This window comes from Orbicella franksi, chromosome 3, assembly GCF_964199315.1.
Source record: "Orbicella franksi chromosome 3, jaOrbFran1.1, whole genome shotgun sequence".
Taxonomy (NCBI): domain Eukaryota; kingdom Metazoa; phylum Cnidaria; class Anthozoa; order Scleractinia; family Merulinidae; genus Orbicella; species Orbicella franksi.
This window is the reverse complement of record NC_138147.1, coordinates 32,178,067-32,193,288: the sequence shown is the minus strand read 5'-3', so window position 1 is coordinate 32,193,288 and position 15,222 is coordinate 32,178,067. Positions and strand designations below refer to the sequence as shown.

The following is a 15,222-nucleotide window of genomic DNA, read 5'->3' as shown; positions in this document are numbered from 1 at the left end:
AAACTTCAAAACAACAGTTAAATAACGCTGGAAACACATGACAGCAACGAAGTTATAATGAACTATCAAGGAGAAAGGATAATTAACGATTAAGGAAGATTAAAACGGATTACAAAATACAAACTTGCAAACTTGAAATTTGGTTAGTTTTTTTCACCTTTGCGTTTCCTTCGCGCAAGAAATTGATGAATGACACTTTATTTACATCAAACGGATGTTTTGAATCTGATTTTTTTAAAATTAAGACCATGATTTCAATAGGGTGCAGAATTAAACTCAATAACGTCCTGTAGTCTCTTTAACAGCGAATGTCGTGACTACCTTGTCAGTGTATTTTCTCTCCAAAGCTTCTGCATGCTGCACAAGTTTTTCTACTTCTCTCAAAGCTTCTTCCCTGGATTGCATCACTGAACGCAAATCAGCGTCTTTTCTACTGCTCATTGACTGACCCTGCGAAGACAATCAATGAAATTTTTTCTACTAAATAAAAGAAAAACAAAAGATTTAAGTCACCACCAAGTATCGAACCCTGAACCTCTCACATGCTAACATCCCTCTCTTAGCACTACACCACCAGTTTGATCCACGATATCCACCCAAAATTTAAATATGAAACGTGACTTTCTAAGACCATTTTACTTACGGTATTGCCCTAACCAACAAATAAATGCTAACCGCAAGCAAACCAGAGTGAACGTGAACAATTAGTGTTAACCGTTAATTGCATTAAACAGTGGACGCAAAAGGTAATTTCTAGAACATTATTGTTTCGCGACCAATCAGATGCGAGATGAAACCACAAAAGGTAACCGTCGTCAACAGCCTAAAATCACGAATTGGCACGTAAAACGAGCTGGCTTTTTTTTTTCCACGACAAATCTTCAATTTTACCATTTTCGAATACTGCATTGAAATTGCTCTTTTTCTATTTCAAAGCTTATGTATAAGCAAAGAATGGATATGAACGATATATTGCCGAAAAGCGATGATAAACACGGCTAGATGACAACTTATTTCTTTGCGGATTCATCTCGCATGTGATTGGCCGTGAAACAATAAAGAGAATAGCATTCCATTCTGGTGTTCACAGTTTAACAGGAGCCTATGAGCCCTTTTATAATGTAAGTTAAACTTAGAGTATCAGAGCCTTCGGGCCTGTTAAAGATATTAAGAGGGAAACTCTAAACCTAGCTTGATCAAAACTCTCTCACAGCTGTAGAGCCGGAATGTAATAAAACTAAGAAAAAAGAAAAGCAAATTAACAAGCAGAACTTTTCACAATTAATATCCGAAAAATACGTTTCCTAACTAGGCCTCGTACTCCCTCGGTCCAATGGGGGCGAAAGGAGCTATGGGTATGACATTCAGCCCGCGATTCGGGCTCTTTGATAAGCGTCACGTTAGCGTGACACCCTCGTAAACGAAAGCTTTATTTTTCGGAGGGATCTTGGAGAGAATCGATTGAAGTTTTATCAAACTCAAACTTAACAGCCCAAGCATGTCTCTCCATGTGGCCAGTGAAGATTATTGGAGTGCAACCAGTAGATGTACAATCAGAGAAAGATGCCAGTTCATGTTTAACAACGAGTTCTTGAGCGATGTGAAATTTGTCGTCCGAGACTCTCAAGGCGGAAGTGAAAGCATCAAGAAGATTCCAGCTCACAAGTTCTTGTTGGCGATCAGTAGCCCAGTATTTTATGCCATGTTTTACGGCGAATTGGCGGAGAGGAAAGATTCAATCGATATCTCTGACTGCGATCATAAAAGCCTGTTGGAGTTGTTTCGCTTCGTGTACAACGATCAGGTGAACTTGAACGCAGACAATGTCATGCAAGTGTTGTGTTTGGCCAAGAAATACATGCTTCCTTCCCTCGCTGACAAGTGCACAGAGTTCCTTCGAGAAAACTTGGATGCGTCAAACGTGTTCCATGTGTTGCCAGACGCTCAGAAATACGAAGAGAAAGATCTGGAGAATTATTGCTGGGAAGTGATCGATAAGAAGACAGACGAAGCTGTGAAATCGGATGGTTTTGTCACAATCGAGAAATCAGTGCTAGAAGAATTGGTCGAGAGAGATTCGTTGAATGTCAGAGAAGTGGAATTATTCAAAGCTGTCGATTGCTGGGCTACAAACGCATGTGAAAAGCAAGGTCTTGGAGCAGAAGGTTCTGTGAAAAGAAGGATCCTTGGAGAACGGATCGTTAAGGCAATTCGTTTCCCTGTGATGGAACAGCAGCAATTCGCCGATGTTGTCCTCGACTGTGATATACTAACAAAGAAAGAGTCATTCGACTTGGTGAAGTATTTTAACTCTGTGTTGAAGTTTCCGATGGTGTTTTCTGAGGTGACAAGACGGGGTTCTCTTCAACGAATGCGCAGGTTTGGATCAATAACAAAAGGTATAGTATGGCCTTATTTTACAGGCGTGAGAAATTCAATAGTGGTCTCGGTTGACAAAACGATTAAATTGCATGCAGTGCGTCTATTTGGAAGTAAAAACAATGAATATTCAGTCACACTTCAGGTAACTGATTCCAATGGTGTTACTCTGGCAACCAAAACAGGCAAGTTTTTGTCTCAACTTGTGCAAAGTGAGAGAGGGTACTACCAAGGGTTTGATATCGCGTTTGAGCCTGCAGTTGCTTTACAAGCGGGGATCCAGTATTCTTTGGAAGCTTCCATCAATGGCCCACCGTACTGGTATGGACAGGTTGGCTCGCCTTGTGTGGAACATGCTGCAGTAACGTTTTTCTTTGCGAACAGAGCTGGAGCAGTAGGATACACGAATGTTTCAACAGGGCAGTTTCCTGAATTTGTATTTTCTGTGAACTAAACATGAATAACTGACACATTTCCAAGTTTTGTTATTTGAAATTCCCTGATATTCAATCGAGTGTAGTGTGTGAAATGAAAATATAATTCGGTTTGGATTACTTGTAAGCATTTGGTAAGCGCGTATGGAAGGAATTTTAAAACGCAAAATTCACCGGTCATTTTGGATTAGGGTTTGCGGAAAACTGGTGACGGAAATCACATGATTATCATTGTAACGTCAGGTTCACAGCGACTGTTGAAAGGCCGAATTGTCACTTGCTAGACAACTTGTCGCGATGAGACTGGCGTGTGTGGGAGATGCTTTACTAATCGAATAAAGCCAGAGATCACGGAAAATCAGCTGTGATTGACGATGATTTAATTGACGATAATCGAACGTAAACTGAAATATAATGTAATGAATAAACTAATTACTAGATAATAGAACATTACAAGATGACAAGAGTCACGAAACAATAATAGCAAACATTCCAATCATAACTGCGATATGACAATACTTCCAGTCAAACTTCTCAGTAAAGATACAATTAAAATCATCAGTGATCCCAAGCAGATACGCATACTGCTAACTGTCCTAATACAATAAATGATAACACTAAAAACTTGAAAGCAATAAAATTGTACGATGCGATAAAAACGTGCTTGCGTGAGCGCCACTGAAAGCGATGTGGGAATTTACTAGCAAGGAAAGGACTTAACTGAATTACCAGAGATTCTTATCGGAAAGTTGCTAAATAGAAACCTAAGCTAGGGGGAGTGTGAACTATAAAGATCTATCGCTAAAAACAAGATGAAATAAAAACTTTGAAAACTGGGGCTCTGCCACGTGTTGGACTTAGTACAATAGGCTGTTGTATAAAAAAACCGAGACTAAAGGTACTTAAGGTTAAAAAACGTCAAAACTTGAAACTTATACTAAAAAGCAAGAATAGAAAATAGTTTGTACTTACACATTGGTTCCCGCTTGCACTCTAAATAGTCAAGGGTAGCTTAAAACTTAATTTACTTGAAAACACGTACTGTGCACGCACGATAACTGAAACTTGAACTACTGGCGGGAATATGCCGCTAACACTATCTATATACGTCCACCTGTAAAAACTGATGACGTCATTGCTAAGCAACAAATTGGCGAATCAGGAAGAGTTAAGATTACTCACTTAATTAGAGAAGCCTAGATATAGTGTTCATTACAATCATGACAACATAGTTTTCGAAAAGCTCCGTTTTCAAAATGTTTTCCGCCCACACAAAATGACAAGCCGACGTTTTCAAATTCCTACGGTTTGAAGAGCGTTTTCCGGAAAGCTCCTTTTTGTGACGGATTAGTGTGGACGGTAGGCCTAGCCGTAGATATAAAGCTGCATTTCCAAATTTTTCCGGCGGAGTATGGACGCTGCCTTAACTACATGTACATTCAGAAAAATAAATAATTGTTTACCTCTCTGATTTGTGATTCCAGCTTCTTGATCGTGGTCTTACATGACTGCAGTTCAACCAAATTCTAACGAGAAGGAAATTAAATTGCAGAAAAATTGTTGTAAGACACCGGAAGGAAATTTTGATGTTAGACACTGGCAGCTAATGGAGAAACGAGGTACGTCTTCTAACAAGATGAACTAATACCAATACAACAAGAGATGTAGAATAGAGCCTATGCCACTAGTTACAAAGAAACAAAGGGACAGAGTACCTTGCTTTGTTGATTTTGTAAGTTGTTGTTGATCTTTCTAAGTTGCTCTGCTTCTATCTGCAATGTCATCATCACAGTTATAAATAAACCAAAAAAATTGTTGATATTTTTGTACATCTTTTACGTTGGTTAAATCACATCTGTTCGGCTAATCAAAAACCAAGTTAGCATGTTAGCCACGTGATGATAGATGCACGTGCACGAGCTGGCTCACTGATTGGTCGAGAAGTTCTGGGAACCCAACAAAAAGATGGAAAAAGGGTCCCAGTCTGTCCCTGGCATAGCAAGTACCCCTACTTAAGAAATCTCCACAAATCATTGAGTTGAGAAGCAATTAAAGCGAGCAAGAAAGAACATAAACATCCAGGGACACATGAACACCGTAAATAGTTGGGATGCCGTAGTACTGCAGTAAACACAAGGCACCAGTAAAACAAATTTAACACTGAGGTTAATTATATACCTTTATTGGCCCTAATGAATTCAGCTCTTGTTGAAGATGTTCAACCTTGGACTAATTCAAAAAAGCAAACAAAACAACCACTGAGTGTTAACATAAACATCATCAATGTCAGTAAGATTTACTGCAAGTTGTATTATACGATTGTACAACATCGTTTATCAGCAGATATGCCTTTTCAAGTTTGGGTCAGATTAGTTTGAGCTCATGAAGTTGGCAAATTTACAGCGGACACCCTTGCACCGTCATCATTGGTACATCCTTAATAGCGAGAGTCCAATTTTTGGCTGTGAAGTTTCACATATAACGTATACTCTCTTGTGATTTCCAGTTTCCTTTTAATTTGTAGTACACATTTACATACTTCGATGCATAGTCATATAAAATAGATCAATCTAGTGTACGAAATAGTGAAAATTCCAAGACTGCAGAATTATTATATCATTCAATACGCCCGATTTTTTCCGTTCTAACGAGAGAAGAACAATAAAAATATTAGTGTGCGACTACATGAAGTGTCCGCAATTCTGTAATAACTGTAGTCCGAAATAGCGTCCGAAATTGCTTCTACACATTTCTTAGTGGTTTCGGCCAGGGATTTAGCTTCTGTCCTCAAAAGCGGGGTGTCCGTAATAGCGGGATGTCTGTAATAGTGGGATGTCCCTAAAAGCGGGATATCCGTAATAGCGGGGTATCCGCAAGACGAGAGTAGCCTGTATTTAACTAGACTTGATGACCTTGTTTTGATTTAGTTGAGAAATTTTGTACAACAAAATTTACCTGTAGGCTTCCCTTCTCAAAAGCAAGTCTGTTCTTTGATTCCATCATACCTTTCATTGATTCTTCAATTTGGCTTTGACTGACCTGGAAAAAAAAAGTTGTTGTAGAGAAACTTCCTGTTTAGTTGCTTTATCAGAGCTGAACTCCAACTTAATTGAATTTTCACTGCACTTTAGGGTATACAATAAACAAAACCTGTTTGTCCTCCAGTGTACAAATTCTTTCCAAAAGTTTTTGGTTTTCTTCTTCAAGCAATTTCTTTGATTCTTCAAGACCTTTGATCTCTCCCTGACAAAATATAATATTCTAATTTAAACACAAGCAAAGACGTTGTGAGTTTGTGCCTTAATACGATTACTGAATATGACTAACACTAAATCAAATGCAATTTTTCTGCTTTACAATATGAGGATTGACAACTTTAATCAAAGTTGTACGGGAGTTCTTTGGGATTCATCATTTTGGCAAATATCCATGTACAGGCAATACAACTATGCCAAGAATTTCGTGCATGAATCAGGACCATACATCATTCCCTTACTTTACCATGCTGTATATGATCGGGCTAGCAGAAGGGTTGATATTCGATACCATGTTCAATATATGGGATGTGATGGGATGGTGTAGGATTAAACATTATTGTTATAGAATGGGAAAGCATGGGATATGGGTAAACCTGAATATGAAATGATAATATGGTCAAACCTGGTGCTCATAAAAAGACAGCCTTGGGACCTAACCCAAAATTGTCTGGAAGTATCTGTGTGGAAGTTTTTCTAAAACTGTTATTTGGTAAAGGATTTTTGACAAGGCAAGATGAAGGTGAGTTGGATGGAATGGAATGGGATGGGAAAGGAAGGCATTTTGTATACCTACAGTATGAAAAATCTCATAATAAAATGCAAATAGACCATTGATAGAAGATGCTACCTCTGCTTCTCTCAGCTGTCCAACAACTTTATCCCTTTCATTTGAAAAATCACTCACAGCCTGGTTCACCTGCAAAATGTACATATTATGGCAAGTTGAGAGCTCACACTGCAAAATATATCAATGTCTAGAATGACTAATCCATTCATCGATTGTACTATGTGTATTTAGAGATCGAATAAGTAAGGCTCAAGGGAATATTTTCAACACAAAAATTAGTGAAATTAATAAACAATGTTTCAACATTGTCAGATGTCATTGTCAAGTAAATGTGTAGGTTAGTTTTCACATCATAAATAGATCTACAATTATGCACATAAGGTGGCAAAATTTAAGTGGCAAGAAAACAAGAAAAAGTAACTTTTAGGAAACCATGTTAATTAAATGACATCTGACGATGTCAAAATGTCGTTTATTAATATCGCTAATTTTTGCCTTGAAAATGTTGTGCATTTAATTCTATGAAATAAATTTACTGAACGTTTAGACAAGTTAAATATTAAATGAATGGCAAGATTGCTGCTGCACTAGAGTCACTTTTTCATTCAAACAGTTAAATTACATTCATGTACTTGAGATCATTCTTAACAAACCAATCTCTTTGTACTCTTTAACATATAAAAAAGTGAATGTTTTAAAAACCTAACAGTGCAGCTACAGTGTACCTCATTCATTATGTGATCTTTTTCCTTGCACAAATGTTCTCTCTCCCTCGTCATCTCATCTATCTTGGCTTGAAGACTGAAAACCTCTCGGTCCTAAGAACAGACAAGCACACATCCAAGTCAAAGCTCTTACAACAGAGACAGCATTTGAAAAAGATGAACATTTTAAAGACCAAAATCCACAAGAACCCGCTATTTTACTAACAGTGACTTGTGATCAACATGATGGAATGTTTTCCTCATTCTAAAAAACAAATCATCAAATGAAACTAAAAAAGATCATAACAAATGACTGTCACATGACTTTTGTACAGTCATGTAAGTCTGCCGATTAAAATATTAATATTATATTGTAACATACAAATTCCTGTCTCAGTTTCTCAGTTTTGCCTCTTTCATCCAGCAACTGCTTGTGTAGCTTGTTAATGTCTTCTCTTAAAACAGATCTAGAGAAAACAAATGTAAGTTAACTGACAATGTTTATGCATGAATAAGAGATGTCATAAACTAAAAATCAGGGGAGAGCTCCTAAAGATATATGAAATGCAGGGAGCATTGAAGAGCAGATATGGAACTTTAACCTAACATTATGACTGCGGCATTATGTTAATGTTGAGAGCTGATCTGAACCTAGCCAAAACAAATTCAAAGTTAGCCTCTCTGTAATGACACTGACAAGGAGATCTCTCTTCGCGAGCTCAGTTCTTTCCACATTGGAAAGGCTTCTGAGAATTTCTTGGATTGGAAGTGGCCTATGTTCAAACATTTACAACCTGAAGCAACAGTCAATCAAAGATGTTACACAGATCTCCGTATCTAGAGCTTCACCATCAACATGAAATTCTTTGGGTAAACTCAAAAGTAGGCTGTAGTGCAGGCGTTATTTTGGAGTGGAACACTAGATAATTTGCCATGGGTTTTCGATGCCGCCATCTTGGATTGTAATTGGATGCCTGACCGGTAGAGGATTGGTGCAGAGGCGGGGTTGGGGTGGGGGGTGGGGGGTGGGGCTCCCCCCTTGCCCATTTTTTCCACCTAATGCCTACTCTCTTGGCAAATGTTTCCTCACCCCAGTCCTCCACAGTTACCAAATCTAAGATAGCAGCCTAATACCAAAATGTGCACTCGCGCACCCAAAGTACGCCTGCACTGCAGGCTAACTCAAAAGTGCACCATCCACATTTTCCCCATGTTAAAACTTGATTAAAATATAAAATATAATATTAACATGGTTACACTTTATGACAAGTTCAAGCTGCAATAACACTCCAGGAGGGGACTCCCATATGAAAAGCTTTGGAGATGCTTATCGTCTCGCTTAGGGGTATAAATCATGGATTCTGGTCTCTCTTAGGATGTCGACGGAAAAACACCTCAGTCTATTTTAGGGGAGGCGCGGTGGTCTCATGGTTAGTGCGCTAGTCTCTGGATCGAGTGGTCCAGGTTCGAGCCCTGGCCGGGGACATTGTGTTGTGTTCTTGGGCAAGACACTTTACTCTCACAATGTCTCTCTCCACCCAGGTGTATAAATGGGTACCGGCAAACTTAATGCTGGGGGTAACCCTGCAATGGACTAGCATCCCGTCCAGGGAGGAGTAGAAATACTCCTAGTCGCTTCATGCTACAGAAACCGGGATAAGCTCCGGCCTGATGGGCCACTTGGCTCGCATGCAGACTTTACCTTTACCTATTTTAAGCGGTCAAGGTATCTTCCAGGTTGCACTCAAAGAAAAAAAATAATAATAAAAAATGCTCTTATTTCTGTTTTAAGCCTTGATTTCTGCCGGTCTCTTGAGTTTGGTCTACTAGCGCGGGCTCCTTTCCTGAACTGTGCCTGGTAATCAAGCCTATTCCGTCTTAAGTGGCGTCTCATTAGGGGTCAAATAAAGCTCGAGCAACGTCCAGACTACTCTCCTTCAGGGGCTTAATTGAAATTTTTGACAAGCATCTCCAACCTTTTCATATAGGATTCCCGCTGGTAATGATAGATTATAGTTAATGAAGTAGACTAATCAGTACTTTTCATTTTCTAGATATTGTTGTTTGTCCTTTTCCCTTGCCACCTCCAGCGCCATCTCATTCCTGTACTTTTCCAGCTCTCTCTCCTGTTCAGCCATGCGGTTATTCCATTGCTCTCGTTCTCGTTGCAGAGCATTCTTATGCTGCGAAATCAACACTCTGTTGTCAGCAGTTGTCGTCTTTAAGGTATCACTGGTTTTGTAGTGTTCTGCAAGAACTTTATCATGTGCGAGCTGAAATTTCAATCATGAGTAATAATGTCCATCAGATCTCATTATTGATGTGGTTTACTGTTACTATTGGTGGTGGAAGGACCTGCCTAGCATCTCAAACACTAATTATAGCACAATATGTCACACTGTCGTCCCTAAATTCAATCGATAACTTTCAATTGACACTCTCTCATTTAATCTATTAATCAAATAATATTCACTTGGTTTTCAAGACATTGAATTCTCCACCCTCCAGCCTGACTTAGCCTGTTCCTGAACAGGAACACAAAGAACAATGACATGACTTTGATGCAAAAAACAAACCACAAGAAAAAAGATTACAAACATTTTATTATTGGGTAAAAAGAGTACCATGCAACTGTCTCTTTTTTGGAAAAAAAAAATTATCATTGCTCATTGCATGCATGAATGAACACTTACCTTGAGGTCTTCATGATTTTTTCTTAGCAGTTCAAATTGTTGTCTAAGTTCTCTGTTTTCTTTCTTGAATCTTGTAATATCTGCATCCAGGGCCTGTGAATATTCAATTTTGTACTTACTGTAAATATTACTGGATTTGGGTATTAAAAAATAGTTTAATCTCATTTTCAATATTGTTAATAATGAGTTGCATATACATTACTTGGCAATAAAACTTACTAACAGATAAATTGTGATCAAAAATAATAACTCATAGCATTATTTTCAATTGATTGCTCTCAATTAAGAGACTGGTATAAAATGCCATTTTGATATGTACAATTTTCCTGCACTTGAAACTAACAGTAATGTTACATAATGTAATTAGAGTAACAGAAAACACACCTTTCTTTCCACTGTTAGTGTAGCTAATTGAGAATCGGAGTTCACTGTTAAAATAAGTTGGAAACATTGGTTACACTTCACCACTGGCAAAGAACATATCAGAAGCTGCCATTTCTCTCAAAATTAGACTAGCAATATTTTTTCCAGATTTGATTAAGACACTCTACACATGTACAGCAACCAGTGGTCTGCAACCCAGTATGACCAATGTGTCAACGTCCTAGATGACAACCCACAAGTGAAACACAAGAGAGTTTGCCTACAACCATGGCTTAGAGAAGGACATTACACTTCGAATGCTTGTTCATTTCAATAGGAGGATACAAAGAGAGAAAGTAACCAGCAGAAAGTATAGCCAGCAAACAAGAATTATTAAACAGTCAAGTTTCATGTGCCATTATGCAGTTTCATATCTTGCCTAAATTAGATGTACAAATACTCTCCTCAAGCAATCAATCCCTCACTCGTAAGATGGCTATGATGTAACTTACATATAGTGCCAGAGTCATTTATTATTTTAATATTATTATTGTTAACATGGAATTTGTGGGAGTTACCGGTAACTTTTAAAAACCCTATTCTCAACCCAAGAGCCTGAAGGTCTGTAGGTGCTCCAACCTAATGGTTTTAGTTTGATACATCAACCGGTTAATATTTTTCGGATATAAAACCAATGTTGAATTTATTTAGTGGACATCTTTGGCACAATAAGCAAATTAAATGATTCACATGTCTGAGTCCAAAGCCACCTTTTCCTTATGCCAAGGGCCTGACAGCTATTAAAGACAGACAGCTCTGGGGACTAAAATGTCAAATAACTCTTCAGAGAAGGGTGGAGAGGGGGCACAGGAAAGGCTAGACTTAAGCATACAGAGAGAAACATTGCCTTAGTCAAACTTGGTCATCTTACTTACGATATATAATTAGTACCTGCATCTTCCTGGAGTTGTGTAACAATTGCTTCTAATTGACCCTTAAGTCTGTTTGCCTTTTCACATTCCTCCCTAGCTAACACTGCCTCTCGCCGTAGGGTTTGACAGTCTTGTGCCAGGGTCTGTACATCACCCCGTCCTGATTCAACAATCTTCTCCATGTCAGATACTCTTTGAAGAAGTGAGAGGTGCGATTCTTCAAGACTTGATCGGAGTTCTTTTTCTCTGGTCAATTCCTCCTTCAGCTTAAAAGAGGGGAAAAATTACTCAGTCTTCTCCATGATCTCAAATCAAAACGAATTTTACAGATTATTACATGAAAGACTTGCCTTATATATTTGATTAATGCTGTGCTATCAATGTCCTCAGTCAAGTTTCAGGACATGACACCTATTCCATTTGCCAAACTTGATTGAAGCATGACCAAGGCATTCATGACTACTCAAGCATTCCAATCAAGTTTCAACATAACCATTAACATATCCAGACCCAGCTAGCATTTAGCAAGGATTGTACAGGTACCTGGAGCAGTATACGTTTTCACAAGCCACATAATTATAATCCCAGATTAACGAGTCTATCAATATATTCAGGCTGCCAGCTCTGCCAAACTACACTTGGTACACATGCACTTCTTGAGCTTAGCATTGAATCATGCATATCTTGCACTTCTGCAGTGCCAAACCAGATCTACACATTTCCAGTGACTATGTGTCTCTTTGGCTAATCTGTCACTTCATCAGTTTGTCAGGCCTGCCACTAATTTTGGCAGATAACAACTCTTGTAGTTGAACATATGAATTCGAGCCTGCCTGGGCAATGCTGTGATAATGGTGAAGTTACTGTAAATGTACAGTATCAGTCACTTCGCTCCATGGTCAGATTGCTCCAAGCTGCTCCAAGTCAGTTCACTCCAATGCACATATTATTCCTTGCTCTTTCATCCACTGCCAAGCCAAACTTGGTTCCTTGCGTGGAGTGATCTAACTTCTGGTTGGAGTGACCTGATTTGGAGCGATCTGACCATGGAGTGAAATGACCGTAAAAAAATATATACTTGCAACTTATATTACATGTACAATAAAATCTATTAAGTTCATTACTGTGACTGGGTCTTACTCACTTCATTGTTTTTCTTGATTAATTTTTGCTTAGCCAGTTTAATCTCTTCTATTTTCAGTCTATTCTGTTCACCATTTTGAGAAGATTTGTCCACTTCCGAAGCAAGTCGCTTTACCATGTCCTGGGCTTCCTTCCGACCTTCCTCGCAAGTTTGCAGCTCTTTTTTATACCTCTGCACGTCCTTTTTAAGCTTTTTAATCTCGGCTTCGTACGTTTCTTTGGGTAAAGTCACTACTTCTGGCTCCTTATCAATCGTAGCAAGATTTTTCTCGGCTTCCAGACTGCACATCGCGAGTTTTAGTGACTGGATGGTGCTTTCAGCCCGGCAAACTCGCGAGACCATTTGTTCATAATTTCGCTGCAAAATCTCTATTTCAGGCGAAATCGATCCGCTAGCTTTGAATGGTTGAACCGGTTCTATCCGTCCGCTTTTGCTTCCTTCTAGATTCTCGGCGCGATCTCTGCTAAAGCCATATTCAGCAAGTTGGTCGACCAATTTTTTTGTTTCTTCTTCGGCCATTTGCAACCGTCGTTGCATGACTTCAAAGGTGTGTTGTGGCGAAGAACTTGAATGCAACGTTGGAGAAATGACTCTTCTACTCATTTTATCCCCTGACATTATTAAGTTGTTATAAATCAGTGATAAAGTTGACTTTCAACGTCCGTTGGTATTATATTTTGCCTGTTTGTTTTTTCAATGCGACATTTCCCCTGTAATCCGCCATTTTGGAATTTCCGCCATTTTTCCCTCAGCTAACCAATCATAATTTAGTACTTCAGAATCGACTGCTGACTGAAATGACTAACGACGCAGATACAGATCAGACTTGTTTTATTCAACTCCCTTAGTAGCTACTTTCTTTCCATTATTTTTATCCCATTTTCACAGTTTTAATTTCCTACCTACTTTTTTCCTGTGCCCCACCCTCCCCTCTGCCACTCTACAGTACATGCCTGTGAAATCCACTGGAATTTCTGGCAGGATGTATTCTCAAAAGCTTTATATAAAAAAAATAACTCTTGAAAGTTTTCCTCATAGTCAGGGTTGAAATGGAGTTTAAAAGAATGTCTAGGAGGTTCACAAATTATATTTTTCAATATACACACAAAATATTTGTTTTTAGATATTCTGGGACAATGAAGCCCTAGCTTGTATGTGTATTATATTATGTCTTTTTTGGTAAAAAGTACTTGACAAAGGAAGACAACACCAGTGCCATTGATGGTATAAATCAAGCCATTTGTTAGTGTGTTGAGTTTTTGATGCCCTGTAAAATTTGGGCTGAAAAATTCAACACTGTTACCACATGCAGCAACCATATACAGCAAGATGGCCATGACCACAATTTTCTTGTACTGACTAGGAAAATTACTCAATGTCAAAGTGAAGAAATTCAACCAAGTGCAGGTAGGGATAACTATGACTCTTTTAAGTTAGCTTAATGCCTCATCATCTAATTAGTGATGAAAAGGCCTCATGTGACACCTACATGTAATCATGGAAGAGAGGGGTGAAAGTGAAGATGAAAATCATGTTTTGGTATGGTGGAGTGTTCCCTTTCAACTCTTCAGTGTTGATGCATACATTTTATGGCATTTCATTATGAACCAGAATTTATTGCCGAAACTGAGACAAAACTTTTTATTATTATTTGAAGCATTGCTTTCGAACAACCAGTGTCACACTTCACTCAAAAAAACCCTGCATTGATACCTCTCAGAGATATAAATACAATTCAAACATGTCCAAGAATGAACTCTGGGCCATTTTAGGGTTTGACTTTTTTGACATGTCTGGCAAAGATCCCCAAAAATTTTATATGGAAGTCTTGAGGGATTGTGTATTTATAAGGAAGCTATTTTGTATCCATGAAACACCTTCAAGTCCATTAGCTTTCCTTATCCTGCATTTGCTCCTTATCTATATCATGTCCTTCAGATTTCAGAGCATCTTTAACCCAGTCTGGTAAATCTGGATCCCATTGTTCTACAGACACTTTCATTGGCACTAGGACATTGTCCCTCACTGCTATGTTCACCTCAAAATCTCCAAAAGACGTGATGGGTCTGTCAAGTTTAACGCAGTGTACAGGAACAAAAAGCTCGAATTGTGATTCGAACTCTAACGCTATGTGATGCTCGTTAACTTCAAAAAATTCACTTCCTTCTTTGCGTTGAATTTTTAAATGAAGCCCATGCAGAAAGTTCAAAAATTCACTGTCCAGTGCGGCCTCGGGGTGATCTTTAGAGGTGTCCTTTCTGAGAAATTTTTCTTTATTATCTTCTGTTGCATAAACGGCCATTCCCAGACGAATTAACGTATTTCTGGCCAACCTGGGTTCGACTGACACCATTTGTCCCTTGCTTCCAAGCGTCTCGTGATTTTCTGTAAGAATGATATTCAACCATGGAACTTTGACATCAGGTAGTCTCTTCTTCGGCTGTCCTTTCTCAATTATCCATCTATCCGCTCTCATTTTGGCTATGGTTTTCTTCGACAATGGTGGCCTCTTTTTCACCATTCTTGCACACAGCTTGGAGACGTTTTGCACTTGCAGAATTTGCCGAGAAAAGCGCCACATCTTTAGGCTCTTATGTTTTGATCAACTATGAATCAAGCATGGCGCACGAGTTGATGAAAGAAGTATTCCGATTGGCTAATTTGGACGAATGACCAATGAAAACTGTCGTAAGATTTACGCTGATTGCTTTACCGCTGACCAAATAATCCTTTTATCCACAAACAACT

At 38.7% G+C, this 15,222-nt stretch overlaps 3 protein-coding genes across 5 annotated transcripts in view; 1 reads left to right on the top strand and 2 right to left on the bottom strand.

The window, feature by feature from the left end:
* The window catches only part of LOC145482090 (coiled-coil domain-containing protein 150-like), a 35,833-nt gene extending 22,725 nt beyond the window's left edge, over positions 1-13,108 (bottom strand). For all 3 annotated transcript variants that reach the window (XM_081460687.1, XM_081460685.1, XM_081460686.1), the window contains exons 1-14: positions 12,475-13,108; positions 11,350-11,596; positions 10,420-10,463; positions 10,036-10,128; positions 9,383-9,615; positions 7,725-7,809; positions 7,364-7,456; positions 6,699-6,767; positions 5,964-6,056; positions 5,769-5,852; positions 4,992-5,042; positions 4,529-4,585; positions 4,277-4,339; positions 322-450 (exon numbers count right to left, since the gene is read on the bottom strand). In XM_081460687.1, coding sequence (XP_081316813.1) covers positions 322-450; positions 4,277-4,339; positions 4,529-4,585; positions 4,992-5,042; positions 5,769-5,852; positions 5,964-6,056; positions 6,699-6,767; positions 7,364-7,456; positions 7,725-7,809; positions 9,383-9,615; positions 10,036-10,128; positions 10,420-10,463; positions 11,350-11,596; positions 12,475-13,092 — 1,959 coding nt within the window. In that variant the 5' untranslated portion in view covers positions 13,093-13,108. The remainder of the gene's footprint in view (positions 1-321; positions 451-4,276; positions 4,340-4,528; positions 4,586-4,991; positions 5,043-5,768; positions 5,853-5,963; positions 6,057-6,698; positions 6,768-7,363; positions 7,457-7,724; positions 7,810-9,382; positions 9,616-10,035; positions 10,129-10,419; positions 10,464-11,349; positions 11,597-12,474) is intronic.
* LOC145482094 (BTB/POZ domain-containing protein 6-like) lies at positions 451-3,039 on the top strand. Its single transcript, XM_081460691.1, has one exon. The coding sequence runs from the start codon at positions 1,499-1,501 to the stop codon at positions 2,831-2,833; it is 1,335 nt and encodes a 444-aa protein (XP_081316817.1). The 5' UTR covers positions 451-1,498; the 3' UTR covers positions 2,834-3,039.
* Positions 13,109-14,360: 1,252 nt separating the features above from the next.
* Positions 14,361-15,069, bottom strand: LOC145482097 (large ribosomal subunit protein bL9-like). The gene has a single exon (XM_081460694.1). It carries the CDS (start codon positions 15,053-15,055, stop codon positions 14,363-14,365), a length of 693 nt encoding a protein of 230 aa, XP_081316820.1. The 5' UTR covers positions 15,056-15,069; the 3' UTR covers positions 14,361-14,362.
* Between the last annotated feature and the right edge of the window lie 153 nt (positions 15,070-15,222).